The 14815-nt window shown below is 52.4% G+C and overlaps 3 protein-coding genes across 3 annotated transcripts; 1 reads left to right on the forward strand and 2 right to left on the reverse strand.

The window, feature by feature from the left end:
- Positions 1-1952: 1952 nt before the first annotated feature.
- Positions 1953-3797, reverse strand: EKO05_0003716 (Adenosine deaminase; the record flags this gene model as incomplete). The annotated part of the gene is made up of 3 exons (XM_038938263.1): positions 1953-2674; positions 2732-3604; positions 3662-3797. 3 exons carry the CDS (start codon positions 3795-3797, stop codon positions 1953-1955), a joined length of 1731 nt encoding a protein of 576 aa, XP_038800562.1.
- Positions 3798-4547: 750 nt separating this feature from the next.
- Positions 4548-11224, forward strand: EKO05_0003717 (autophagy- protein 2; the record flags this gene model as incomplete). Its single annotated transcript, XM_038938533.1, has 4 exons — positions 4548-4709; positions 4766-10138; positions 10188-11153; positions 11207-11224. The coding sequence occupies 4 exons, from the start codon at positions 4548-4550 to the stop codon at positions 11222-11224; spliced, it is 6519 nt and encodes a 2172-aa protein (XP_038800561.1).
- Positions 11225-11776: 552 nt separating this feature from the next.
- EKO05_0003718 (uncharacterized protein) lies at positions 11777-13987 on the reverse strand (the record flags this gene model as incomplete). The annotated part of the gene is made up of 1 exon (XM_059636218.1): positions 11777-13987. The coding sequence occupies one exon, from the start codon at positions 13985-13987 to the stop codon at positions 11777-11779; it is 2211 nt and encodes a 736-aa protein (XP_059492201.1).
- Between the last annotated feature and the right edge of the window lie 828 nt (positions 13988-14815).

Below are 14815 nucleotides of genomic sequence, written 5' to 3' on the forward strand. Positions count from 1 at the left end.
ACGCGCGAACGACAGACGCATCTCTGCGGCACAGCTTGGCACAACCGGCCGTCTGACCGGTGGCTAGATTCTGGGAGTTGGGCCTTCATGTCTACGTGGCCAGCGGGGAGACGAACACAATGAGTCCAAGTGGAGCGCAGTGACTGTCATCTGCTGGGGCTAATTCTTCGAGAGCGCACCAATCGCTAGCTACTACTCTGCTCGGCTTGTCAGCGCCAGATACCGCAGTGCCGGATGCCCAGCGGCTATTACCAGCTTTGGTTTTGTCGGGATCTGCCTACAAGACACACCTGCTGTCAGAAACCTTGAGCCTCTGCCACAATTCCTCTGCAGGCCCCACAGAAAGGGCAGGAGGCACAATTTCTCGTGTCACTCCTGCCGCTTCCGCGCTTGGTGTTAGCCGCGCCTCGAGGCGTCCCAATTAGCGCCATGTCGCACAGGACCGGAAGTTGTCGAACCTGGATCCTTGGGCATCGATCCTGTGATGAGCTGTGGCTCGTCAATCGAGTCGTGAGCTTCGAAAACACGACGAAGCAGCTGCCCTGTAGCAGCTCCAAACGTGCTTGTTTCTGTGTATCTCGGCTTTTGGTACCCAGTCAGGGCTGCAATCAGCCTTGCCTCGCACTGTGAACTACTGATCCAAGCTCAGCAGCTGACGATAATAGGAGTGCAAGAGTCTAGGATTATCGCACCGGCAACCACTCCCCGAAGCTTACTTTCTGTCAACAATTCCTCTGCCTTTCTTGAGTGCGCCGGACACTGCGGCTCAATCCCGCTTTCAGTCAACACATGCCTCTTTAGGCGTCCTCACCATGTCCACGGGCGCTTACAGGCACCAGCTCAATGGCAAGCCCATCCACCAACTCCCCACCCAAATCTTCTCGCCGACAACAACAGCAAGAGGCTGCAACGCCGCTGCGGGCATAGTGCAGGACTGCGCCGCATCCTTGACGCCGCCGTCGGACTTTTCGCATGCACACGCATACGCCGCTAATTTGCACACGATGGCCTCGCCTTGCCCAAGCAGTCTGCGATGCAGCACGTACGCCGAACTGAACCGTCCACTAATGTCCAACCACAAGCAGAAGAACAAGCACCATATAAAGCCCGCAACTAACACATGACATGCCACGAACCCCATGTACGACATCTCATCCACCTCCACCCCCAACTCGTGACCAACACAGCACACACGCTCTCCATCCTCGTGGACGCACTCCGAACAACATGCATAATGACGCAGTGCCGCCGCGCCGCTCAAGCGACCGGGAAATCGCCCTCCCCCAGATTCATCCTATGCCATGCACCGCCGCCGCCATACCTCAGCCCTGCGGGGACAAGGCGTCGTATAGCAGCAGCAGTAGAAACTCTATGTCCGAGTCTGCCTTGCTGTGGCGTGGGGCCGTGTTTCTATGTGGGGTGGGAGGGCGTGTTGATGTAGAGTGTTGTCTTGCTGACGTCGAGGTAAGAGGAGCTCTGGGCTGTGGTGGTATGATTTGGGTGGCTACGCTGAAAAAAAGAACAATAAACGTCTCACTTTTGTTCACGACATGAAGTGCAGGTTGTTTCAGCTTTGATTGTACTCATGATTACAGCAAACCTGGACGCTACGCGGCGAAACTGACTCAGCATTGGCAACCTTACCCACCTACTCATGCCCAATCCAGTTCATGGCCAGCAAGCATACCCACAGACGATGCAGGCCGACTACCAGGTTAATCCTGGAGAGTATGGCGTAGCTCAAGATCCGAGGAGGTGATTTGGGAGTAAACAAACGGAAGCCGTGCGAGAGGCAGGAGCCAATGCCACCTTCACTTCACCTCCTTCCCTTGAGTACACACACATCCTGAATCAAGGGTCATATTGTTGAACTTTGATCAATGCTCTAGTCAGCATATATTGTAGCGATGGAGTTGAATCCTACTTCTCTACGTTTCATGCTCTTCTTGTGCTCACTCCTCCGGCTCAACGTCAACGTCAACACCGTGCTCCTCAACAATCCATGCGCAGAACCTTTCCCACCTCTGCGTCCACTCCTTCAGCCTCTTGGCGCGCTCGCCCTTACCCATCATGCCGTCTTTGATATCCTGTGTCCACTCCTTTGCGCTGAGGTCATCGAAGCTTGCCCACCGCACACTGTTCTCTGCCAGGCTACCCAAGCCCTCAAGCCCGAGGTTCTCCCACCCTTGGAGCGCTTGCCAAAAGTCGTGCGACATACCAGATACACCCTGGCCAAGGATCGTTGGGTCGTCGTTACAGAGCGAACAAGGAACGCCACGGGCTAGCAGTGCAGGCAGCGGATGAGACATGATCGAGCTGCAAAGACGCAGAACTTCGTTCGACACAGGACAGCTCTCCACCAGTATCCTCTTCTCTTTGACCATGTCGATCAGCAGAGGGTGCTTGTACAAGCTGAATCCATGCCCGATTCTTCTAGTTCCAAGAAGCACGGCGTCGAACAGGTTCTCATCCGTGCTGTCGCCATCACCAAGAGTTTCGCCAGCGTGGAAGTAGAAGGGTATATCAACGCCCTCCTCCACACATCGCTTGCGGAACCAGAAAAGTTCTGGTGCGAGATCAGCGAGTGGCCGGCCCAGGTCTTCCTGTCCAACAAGGTCGTAGCCAGCAATGATCTCCGGGAACTCAAGCTTCATATCGATGCATGCTTTCATGCCTAGAGCCTATTAGCAAGGGATTCTCAACCACTAGTCGTGGTACAAGGTGAACATACTCTCGATGACCGCCTTCTTGTCGAACTGTCGAATTGTAGTCCAGATCATGCGCGCACCCCAGAAGTCTTTGCCCTCTTCGCTTTTCTTGAACCTTTCGAGCTCGTCACTTAGGTGATCTAGCATGTTGAAGAAGTCAGGGTCCCAGTCCTCTTGTCCAGTGCTTCGGTAAAGGGTAAAGAACGCTGAGCGCATATCGACCCAATATACGCCATCGTCCAAGAGGGTCTTGAACATTTTTCGGATGAATTTGCGGTATATAGGCTCATAGTAGATGAGCGAGCCAAGAATAGGGAAACAGGACATGAATTTTCGCCAGACTTCATTAGGTCCTTCGTGGTGCGAAAGGTGTTCTGACGGTGTGATTGTGACTCGAGATCGTACCCATTCCACGAAGCCCTTCTTGCCTCCATCAGGAAAGCTGTCGGCAGCCGCATTGATCGGCACAGGAGTCTTGGCAGTATAGTCTGCAGACCAGATTGATGTATCCTCCTTGGCGTTCTTTGAATACACGAAAGAGAAGCCTGTCTTCCGCCGTGTATGCTCGTCTGTAAGAGGTCCGTCTGCGATTACAGCAACACCTGCTGTGTTGAAACCCTCATCCAGGGCCCAGTCAATGTCTACCATGGCTTCGATGTGGCAGTGCAGTAAGGTTCCTTTCGGCATCTTTTTGACAATCTGCCAAAGCTTGCTCTTCTCCATACGGTCTTTCGCGAGCGAGAACATCATACCAGGGAAAACATCAACGTGTTGAGTGAGGAGACTGTCCTCGTACTCTCTTGTCCAGAGGGTTTGTTGCTCCTGGAACCGAATCTGAGAGACTATTGCTGCCGCCTCTTGGGCCATGGGCGAGAGGTTTTGACGGAAAAGATAGTCTGAATGCTGTCAGACAACTGTTTACTGTTCGACGGATTCTCATTTGGGCCACCAACCACTTCGCTGCTTCTTCTCCTGCTGGACCAATGCATCTCTCCCCGATAAGTACTTCTGAATGAACGGCTCGCTTAGGCTGGGTACGCCCTCGGCCTTCTCCCAGTCATCACCACTCGCAGCTTCGTTGGACACCATGTTGCGGTATTGGAAGATCCAGTAGGGCTACTCGAGGCGAGGGCCAGGAGTCAAGAGAGAAAATAAGTCGTCAGGTAGCAACAGGCAACGACTTCTTTCGGCGGCTCCCGACTTGGTTCCTTCCACTTCAGGATAGGCTAGCGCTGACGTAACGAGACCGCCCAAAAGCAGCGGCGCAATCGTACGCGAACAGGAGCTCAAGCTCTGCGTAGCCTGTGTTGTGAAAGATTCACGCAATCAAGGCCTACCTTCCTCTCTGACTGCCTCCCACCCTGCCGTTGACACGTGGTTGCTGCTCGTCACCTATCAGGCGCGCGAGTCATGGTACAGTTCAGTATCGATAAGGTTGGCGGGGAGCACCCGATCATCTGCCTGGATAGCCGCATGATGCACGTCTACCTAGGCCCTTCGCCCTGCATCATTATCCTCCCGTGACCTGCGCACGTCAACGGCCCGTTGCACGCCACGCGCCCTTTGCTCTGTCTTCAAACACTCCTGCACCCCAAACTCCTCTGCTCACCCAACGCCGCGGCTCCACGAACGATATCCCGGTCCCCACATACTTTGGCCAAACACCGAACAAGCAGGGTTCAGGCGCATACCATGGTACGCTGCCACACCTAGATCTACGGAAACACGCTGCAGTTTACCGAATATATCAACACATATGGAGATATCCCTGGTACGGCGGTAGGCGCTCGACCTGCCCGTAGTCCGTGAATCGACGCCTCGACTGCCAACACAGTGGCCATGGCCTTCTTCTCGGCAGTGTCGAGCTCCATCGGCAAGAAGCTCCTTCTATATGGGCTCCGCCACATCGACATTCTCGACAAGGATCCCGCCGAGTTTGTGAGCGTCGACGTTGGCAAGAGGACCACGCTCGAGGTTAAGGATGTTGGACTGCACGTCAAGGTGAGCATACAGAGACCCCATGTGCTGTTGAACTTGGGCTAACTTTGGGACTCCAGAAACTCATAGCCCTGTTGCACCTCAAGCTTCCACCTGAGATTGTCCTGTCAGCAGCCAAAGCATCTCTCCTCCGCGTCACCTTTGTCCTCGAGTTCGGCGTCCCACAAATATCGATAGAGGTTGATGGTATACAGATGAAGGCCAGTCTGGTCGCGGATGTCGAAGATGCCGCAGCTGAGCAGGCCAGCGAGCGTTCGTTACCTCGAACGCGGTCGTTTCCCCCTCAACACGACCCGAACAATTCGTTTTTGGATGCGGAAGAACACGTGCCGACCGTAGACGAGCTCGCGAAGTCTTTCATCCAGGAAGAACCTGCTGAAGAAATACGTGAGCTCGCACACGAACTGGAATCCCAACCGAGCTACCTTCAAGAGTCTATAGCTGCAAGCGATGACGGTGAAGAAGAGAGTACAGCCGGTGTAGGCGCGCCGCTTGCGCTTCCAGCCTACTTGCGAAATGTCCTGAACACCGCGCTTGATCGACTGAGTATTGTGGTCAATGACATCGATGTCGAAGTTGAAGATCAGACATTAGCCGAGCCGTCGGTACCTTCTAAAAGCAGCGAAGCATCCCTACGCTCCCTAAATTTCCACATAGAACGCGTAGGCATCGATTCTATAACGTCTGAAGAACCTGATATCAAAATCGGCTCAGCCTCGACGCCACAGGCTACTTATTCCAAACTTGGGAAGCGGCGATTGCGTATCGAAAACATATGCGCCAGGCTCGTATCAGATGTTGACGGTTTGGTTTCCACGTCGCAGAACTCGCAACCATCATCACCCAAGGCCTCGCACCACTCTGAGGCCTCGACCGGGCAAAATTCGTACCATGAGCAGTCTACAAGTCCGATACTCGTGCACAGTGACCCGGGAACATTGTCGCTCCATGATAAGCAAGCTTTCCCTGTAATTTTGCAGGGACCTACTACGGCATCCGTGGATTCCTTGATTGAACAGCCGAGAAGCAATGCTAGTACACCGGTTGCTGAATCTCTTACCGAAGACTCTCCTCTTGTAGCTTCTGTAGCGACAGTAGATGATGATCGGTTTGCCGATGCTTCATCCGATGATGGGTTAAACGAAGGTAGTCAAGAGGGTGAATCAAGTCAATCTCCACACGATCCTCCTTCACAAGAGCTGAGTGGGAGCAGTATCTTGTACGATGATGAAGGAATATTGGGTTATGCTATACAACACGACATGCTCAATTCGAGGTTCGATGACGATCCGGAGGCCGACATATACGATGATGAAGAACGCTTAGCTGAACTTCATGAATCTACTTCAAATAGAGGTTTTGAGGCTTCCCCACCAGCGAACGAAGCTTCTACGCCTGCTTTACCGACTGTATCTGGGCTGGGGGTGTCCTTCACACGACTAGAGACCACAAACTCGCCATCACATTCTCTAGAGCATGGTTCGCTCCGGCGCTCCGGCGACAGCCTGGAGCTGCCTAGTCAGTCGTTTGTGGAAGAGCATAAGAGCTGTAGCAGCAGCGTGCACTCGTCCGCACCTGACCTGGAGAATGTTGACGATCTCTCGGAGTCAACCCTCTCCTCTCCCGGCGCATCTGAGAGTATGTATATGAGCGCTGTAAGCGCAACACCGGTAACATATTCACAACGACACATTCCAGGGGGCTGGGACTCATTATCCGCGTCAAGTCGTGATACTGGATCAGATAGGTCAGGATCCATTCCTGAAGAGATGATTTCAGGCAGTATCTTACAGCCACTTCCTGACGTGGATGACGGCTGCGAGACTCCAAGGCCCGGTAGTCGCCAGAGCACAACTGCGACCACTCCGCATTCGAACACAACCCAAACATCAAGGTTTGACATCAGCACTGCCGACACTCAAGCGAAGGTCTTCTTGATGATTGATGAAATCACCGTTTGGTTCCCATTAGGACTTGACAAGGGACAAGCATCAGACTCAGGTACAAGTGCTAGATCAGCCCTTGATGCTTCGAGCGTAGACTTTACCCCAACAAATCTAGGAGAGGACTCAATCTTTGCTGAGATGCCTGGATCGTTTTCGAACTATGCGCACTCCACATCGACCCGCCGCACAGGTTCGATGGCAGAAACGTTGCGAAGGCCTCAATCCAAGCCCAAACCTATTCACTCAAACGAGCAACCCAAACCATCCTTGCCAAATGTTGTTGTTGAAGTCGGTTCGATGGTTGGCCATCTCGACTTTTCTACTGGCCGTATTATGCTCGATCTGCTCAATCGAGTACTGAAGGCCTTGGCAGATGAACTTCAACAAGGAGAACAGCCAATTCCATCCCCAGAAGCTACACATGACAAAGCTTCAGATACCCTTGAGGTTACAGTCCAGCATATCGGCCTGGCGTGGCTAGAAACTATGCCAGCTGAGTCGATGTCCAAGGGACGCAACACGAGTTGCATGCTTGACTTGAAACCAAATGATGCTCTTCTGAGAGTCAACCTCTCGGCACTTCGCACGACAAGTCGCAGCAGTGCTGGAACGACGCGCACAAAGCTGCAAATTGAGAAATTCGCTCTGACCTCCCTTGGTTCAGATATCATCTCCTTCCGTAGTGCACGACCTCGGTCCAAACGCTCAGTTAGCAATCTTTCGGAGCAACTCAACAACGACGTCGAGATTGACTACGAGCAAGGTTCGGAAAAACGAGTTACTATTGTCACGCGACCGATCAAGTTTACCTTCGACGTTCAGCAACTCGATGATGCACTCAGCTCTTTTGGTGGATTCAGTGGTGTCCTGGAACTCGGTAACTCGATCAACTCGAACAACGCTTTCAATAGCCCAATCTTGTCTCCAGCACAACACAGACCACGCGGTGTGCATTTCGGTGACTCACCAGCAGTCTCTGAACCACAAGTTAAAGCGTCGAGTATGCCAAAGATCCAAATACAACTCGGTGAGGTGACGTTCCTGCTCAAAGGCCACAGTTGTGCTGTAAATCTTCAGACGACGACTGTACGCATTGCAGTCCGTCAAAGCAACGTCCGCCTGAAGGTATCTGAAGTGCACATATCAGGGCCCTATTTAGACGCAGCTCAGAAAGGCGCATCCTTATTGGTCGATATCCAGGGAACCACTGCGAATTTTCTATTCGCACCCGAAGAGACTGATCTTGCAAGGCTGATCTCCTTGATCACCCCGTCAAAAGACCCATACGAGAACAACGAAGACATCTTGATCGACACTTTACTCCGACAACGACGCAAAGGTTCCGTTCTGAGAGTTGAGGTCAGCAGCCTAGGCGTTCGAGTGTCTGACCTCGAACAGATGCGCGCCTTCGAGGCGCTTGGAGCAGAGCTTGCTCGGTTGTCCAAAGTCACAAAATACTTGCCAGAGGACGATCGTCCTGGACTACTCACGCTGACATCTGTGCGCCAATTGGATGTTGGTGTTGCGATTAACGAAAAACTGGGCGATATTGCGGTTGCTGCGCAGAATGCTTCTGTCGCACATGTCGGCTTTCCTGCCTTGTTCGCGGTAGAAGTTGGCACTGCCTCGTTGAGACGAAAAGACGAGGTATTGATTCATGAGGTAGTCAGGCTGCGGCCGCAAGACCAACTACCCATGATCATGGTCAGGATAGTTGGCGATGAGCTGGAGCCTGTGGTTAAGGCAAAGCTTTTCAATCTCTGTGCCGAGTACAGAGTATCGACTGTTATGGCCGCGCTTGGCATCGGCGAGGATGGCACGGTCGAAGACATTGCTGTAGGCATTGCATCGAGCGTAGCAACCATCACAAGGTCCAAGTCACCAAAACCCATAAGCCGACAGTTGTCCCAAGCAAGCTCTCCCTCAGGCCCTATTGGAAAGCCTTTACAAGTTGATTTGCTGCTCAGAAGCTGCGCAATTGGCCTGAACCCTCGGAATATATCTTCCAAAGGTTTGTTCGTCTTGACTGAAGCTCACCTAGACGGCAAACAGGCGAAGGACGATTACTCTGTAAATTTAGATCTGCGCAAAGCTTCGATACACGCTATCGACGACATCGCCCGGTTAGAAGAGGAGCACGAAGAGGCAACATCTCGCAGTACAACGCACGCGAATCCTCATTTGCAAGAGCTGAGCCGTATGGGTTATGTTTCGCTCAGCTCGATCTCCGCCGCCAAGGTTCTTGTGAATATTGCAGGTGATGGCAGAGATGTACCGCAACTCGTCAACGTTGTGTTCAAGAATGAACTCATCGTGCTTGAGTCTTGCGCCGATTCAACTCAGACGCTCATCGATGTTTTGAACGGTTTGCAGCCGCCAACTCCTCCATCCACTGCTGAACGATATCGCACCGTGGTTCCGCTGCAAGAGATGATGGAATCATTTACGGGTGATGCCATGCCTGCTCAAACAGAAGCTGAAGATGATGACTTCATGAGCAACGCAGACCTCGTCGAAGATGAAGTACCCACGAACCTTGAGTTTGTAGGGAGCATCTATAGCCAAGATTTGCCGACTAACGAAGAGATGGGCGACAGTATGCTAGATGAAGACGACCTTGGGGCGTTAGCGACTTCACCTGTTGTACGAGAGCGAGGCGACCGAGGACTCCTTGAAAGCTTCCAGGAGCAGTACGAAGTGAACAAGGGCGAGGACGATTTCGACTTCAGCACAGGCTACTTCAACGACTCAGACTCGGAACGCAAGGGCAAAGCTCGTAAATGGGACTCAACGCAGAATCAATATCACCTCACGAATGAGTTCAAGACTCCAGACGCGCCTCTCACGGTTAGTGTCCGCGACGTGAATATTATCTGGAACCTCTTCGATGGGTATGACTGGCCAAAGACCCGAAGCATCATCTCGCAAGCTGTGGACGATGTTGAAGCCCGTGCCGAAGAGCGACGGCGGAAACCCAGAGACGAAGATGAAGATGACGACTTTGTTGAGGAAGACTTTCTCTTCAATTCCGTCTGGATTGGTGTCCCTATCAAAGAGGAGAAGGGTACCCTCGCACGCCGCATCAACCACGACATCGATGACCTTGTTAGCGAGACAGGCAGTTACGCTACTTCGACTGCTACCAGATCAACTGGTGCAACCGCTCGCCCACGCAGTGAAACAACGTCTACTCGTCGTCGTCTGAAACTCGAGCGCAGCAAGCACAAGAAGATCGCATTTTCACTGATGGGTGTTGCGGTTGACCTGGTTGTGTTCCCACCTGATTCCGGTGAGACCCTGAACTCGATCGATGTGCGCGTTCAAGATTTCGAGATTTTCGATCATGTCCCAACCTCGACTTGGAAGAAGTTTATTACATGCGTGATCCCACCCAGTCAACGAGAGTTGGATCGGCCAATGATCAATCTGAACCTCCTCACCGTCAAGCCTATTACTGACCTTGCAGCTTCCGAGCTCGTTATTAGAGTAAGCACGTTTGAATCTGTTCGTTTCCAGTGGACTAAAAAACTACTAGGTCTCCGTTCTTCCACTTCGTCTGCATGTCGACCAAGATGCTCTTGACTTTATCACGCGCTTTTTTGAATTCAAAAACGACTCGGACGAGACACCCACTGTACCCTCCGAACAGCCTTTTATCCAACGTCTTGAAGTCAACGCCGTCCAGCTCAAGCTCGACTACAAACCTAAGCGTGTTGACTATGGCGGGATCCGCTCTGGCCACACCACCGAGTTCATGAACTTCCTTATACTCGACGGCTCAGACATCACCCTCCGCCACGCCATCGTCTACGGTATAACTTCTTTCGATAAGCTACACAAAACCCTCAACGATGTCTGGATGCCCGACGTACAACGCAATCAATTGCCTGGAGTTCTTTCGGGCCTCGCCGCTGTCCGTCCGCTTGTGAACGTCGGCTCCGGTGTTCGGGATCTTGTAGTTGTGCCAATGCGGGAGTACCAGAAAGATGGCCGCATAGTGCGAAGCTTGCAGAAAGGTGTCTACGCTTTTGCCAAAAACACTACCAGCGAAGTCGCCCGCCTTGGCGCGAAAGTCGCAATAGGGACCCAAACTCTGCTCGAAGGCGCAGAAGCTTTCCTAAACCCGAACCAACCTACCTCTCCACACACAAGGTCTCCTCGCTCCCAGCACTTAGACTGGACAGGTTCTGACCCACCTTCGCCTAACGAAGAACCGCGCGCTGTATCACACTATGCAAACCAGCCTATTGGTGTGCGCGCTGGCCTGCGCAGTGCAGCAAGACACCTGGAGCGCGACCTGCTGACTGCAAGGGATGCCGTTATTGCCATTCCCGCCGAAGTCATGGAGCAGGGTAGTGGTGTTGGTGTTGTAAGAGCACTGGCCAGACATGCGCCAACTGTTATTCTCAGGCCGGCGGTGGGCGCGACAAAGGCGTTGAGCAATGCGTTGCTTGGCGTTGGGAATGCTCTGGATGAGACGAGTAGAAGGAAGATTGAAGATGTAAGTGCTCTGGTCGTCTTTTGCTTATTGACGCCATGCTGACCCGAGCGCAGAAATACAAGTCCTACTAAATTGTCGTCAGGGTGGTTCGGTTTTGCTCTGTTATCTACAGCAATTTCGTCTTGTTGAAGGCGCATTGTTTCGGACCTATTTGCAGATTGTTTGCATAGCGACGGTGCTGCACAGGTTTGCCGGCGTCGCCCCTTCACTCTCTTTTCGCCCCACTCATAGCATCTGGAGCTGGCGTTTTGCTTCTCCCCTAGGCTCAGATGTCAACGAATGTATGGTAGTAAACCGCAGGTATCAATAGACAATGTCACCGCACGTGATTATTATTTGAATTGTAAATGGTGTCGTTTTGTCTATCCTTGCAACTACATCCGTGGTATAACATCATCGGCAGCAGCCTGACATACATGAAGCAAACGAACTCGATAGAGGGGTATCGGCATGCCCTTAGCTGCTTGAGGTCCAGCTGCATCATAGAGTTAATTGCATAATACATGGTTTAGGAATATCTGGTGTACACGTACACATACTGTTGTGAGCGTCTTAATCGACTCTTGCACCCGGTCTCGTCCCATAGGCCCATTGTGTCTTCTGGTCTTTTTCTTTCAGCGTGCTCAGTCGATGACGACTGTAACACGAGCTTTCTTGGTTGGCGCATGGCTGTTATCCTCAACGACTTTCATGGCTTGTCTGATTTCTTCGTTGATTTTGTCATTTTCATCGTATTCCTCACTGTCAAGATTGACGATGTGTGACCTCTTCCTTGCTGTCTCGGCAACTGAGCTCTCTTTGGTAGCTGAGGAGATTGTCATACTGCCACTCAAGCTGGCCGCGTCGGTGGCTCTCGAAAGCTGTGAGCGGACAGGGAGCTCTGACAAGGCAGGTGCCATGAATCCACGTAAGCTGCGTCCAGCAAGACCATGCGTGTTGGAGGACCTCGCAGGGGGAACGATATTGTTGTTTGTCATGCCCTCCATGATCTTGATTTTCTTACGCCACTCCTTAGGATCGCGTTCTTTATCGTGCGCTGCGACGTCCAAGCCGTTGATGGTATGCAGGTCGAGAGCTTGTGCACGGCTATCACTCCAGTACCATGTTGCGTCTAGCACGCGAGCAATGCGATTGTCATGTCGGCGAGAGTAAGCGCGGCCTTCTACTAGGCCTTCACGTCCAGCATCTAGTAGTGGAAGATCTGTGGATTTAGTGTTCAGCCACAAAGCCATCGCGTCTCGCTCATATAGTCTACCTAATATACGCGAGTAGGGAATTGCCAATTCTTTTGATGGCGGGTGAAGAGGGAACCACTTGCTATAGTCGTCCGTTACTTTCGAGGGACGGACGGGGTCGTTGGATAACCACTCCGTGTTCGTTCGGGCAGGATTGTTGCTGTATGCTGCACCATAGATCCAGACACTGGAGTTGTAGGGTCTGTTTTCATCCCAATCGTTGTCTGAAGCTGCATCGAGATTGGACCACTGCAAGCGAATCGACTTAACGATCAGAATATCGTCGCAGGTGGTCTGACCATGATTTACGTTTGGCAGCAATCGAACAGTATCACCCACTGCAAGCATTTCGTACCCAAGATACAGCCCACAGCAGTACAAGGTTGCATCCGGCCATGCTCCTTTGAAACGGTACTTGCCGAACAGTGACATGGTCGAGGTAACAGCTAGAGCGTTGGAAATAGTCGAATGCCATTGTTCCTGGGGTACCTGATGCAAAAGCTCTTTCCACAAAACAAAAGGACGGGTGTGTCGGATCGGAATGTATTTGTGGCGCTTCGACATGGATTTATCCGGATTGTTAACATTAGGCAAAGGCTCCACACGTACGCCAGAAGATGTAACGTTGCTCCCTTTTTCGCCGTTCTGGAATATGTCTTCGATAGTCGTTGGCTCTACTGGAGTCTGTCCGACCAATCCTGCCTCCCACAACGGCGAGTTAAGCCAGAGTTTTGTCTGCTCGTTGTACATCTTAAAACCTCTCGTGATAGGGTGACGGATGATGTGCGTGTCGCCCGGTAGCTCTCGCACGTAAAGAACAATGTCTCCTACGCGAGGGACCCATTGATGCTCCTTCTCGAGCTTTGTCAGTAGCTCTGGTAAGGTCTCTTGTTCGGCCCTCCAGTCCAAACTCATCGGCTCCTCGATAGGCTCGTCGATTTCATTGTGACGCCGAAGTTTGAGGATAAGATTGCGATACACATCCGGCGTTCCTTCCTCGTCAATGTGGCTTGTATCCATACCAGTACCGAGTAGCTTCGGACGTCCCTTGTACTGCACTGGAGCCGTCAAGATGGGTCGTGCTTGGAGAACTTGAGTCGGAAGTGTGAAGGATCGAGCTGCTGGTCCATGTACTGACAGAGGCCGCGACGATGGGGTCGATGAGGTGCCACTAGAGCTGCGCATCCTAACACTGTTCGACGAGCATCTCGGCAGGACACCCGAGTACCCGTTACAGACTGTGCATGGGCAGCCCATGCTGTCTCCAGCGTTCTCCATCAAGTGTTTGAAATGAGGATAGAAGCGATTAGGTGAATCGAATAGCTTTCGACCTGGATGGCCAAAAAGGTACTTGTCGAATTGTTTGGGGTCTTTTGCGCGAGGACGCTGCCACAAAGTATAACCTGCCGGTAGACCCTCGAGAATGTACTTCACACCGGGCTGTGCTTCATTTCGATCATGCATCCATTGGTCACCTAGTTTCTCCAAATAGAGCGTCGGTGGATCCATTTGGATTTGGCTGCCAGGTTTGGGCACGTGGGTCTGGTCTCCATCTGAGCCTGGCCGCAGTAGAACAACGATTCGACGTGGCGATGCCATGTCTCAATGTTGAGGTGTGGTTTGCTAGTTGCTGAGTTAAAGCTGCAACTGACAGGTCAATCCTGCCCAGCTGACACGGGCGGTGTTCTCAGACTAGTACTGGCAGCCTGGTTCTAGAGCTGTCGACGTAGCCTCTGAAAAGAGGTGATGAATGGAGATTTGGACGTGAAGGTGAGATTGCGGGCTTAGTGTCGTTACTTGAACAGAGATGGTGGGGTCAGTGGTAAAGTAAAGGAAGGTGCGTGTGTCGGCGTGTGACGCGCCAAGCGAAATCGCGGTCGGCGTGCGTATGGTGGAGCGCACGCGTTTGTGTTCTTGCGTGATTGCACATTTGGCCTGATTTCGTTGGAGACTGTTACGCCTGGGCGCTGGTGTTCACTCTCACCACGCGTGAGATCGACGCGTTCCAGAAGCAGTTGAAAGTTCGACGTATGTCGGCGGCTGATTGATGCCAATATGTACGTGACCGTTACAACTTCAATGATCCCTGTCATATGCAGGAACAGTCCGGTTTGGCGAGTCAAAGCTCGCGCTGCCCCGTGCTCGTATCACAACAGCAAAACAAACGGCTCACACGTTTGACAGTCACTTTGCTGTCGCCCATCTTCGAGACCTGACACACTGGGGTGATAGTCCCCGGATTGAAGTACTCATTGCACAATGCATCATCTGGACTTGTGCCCTTCCGCACCTCAAAAAGACACTGCCCTGCATTGGATCGCCAGCCCTGGCTAGGTACTCCCGCCCCGAACCAGTATCGCCCAAGTGGACCATGCCTCAATAGCGTGAGCAGAGCGCCACAGAATTAGCCCCGAGTGTGATAGGATC

Source organism: Ascochyta rabiei, chromosome 5, assembly GCF_004011695.2.
Source record: "Ascochyta rabiei chromosome 5, complete sequence".
NCBI classification, from domain to species: Eukaryota; Fungi; Ascomycota; class Dothideomycetes; order Pleosporales; family Didymellaceae; genus Ascochyta; species Ascochyta rabiei.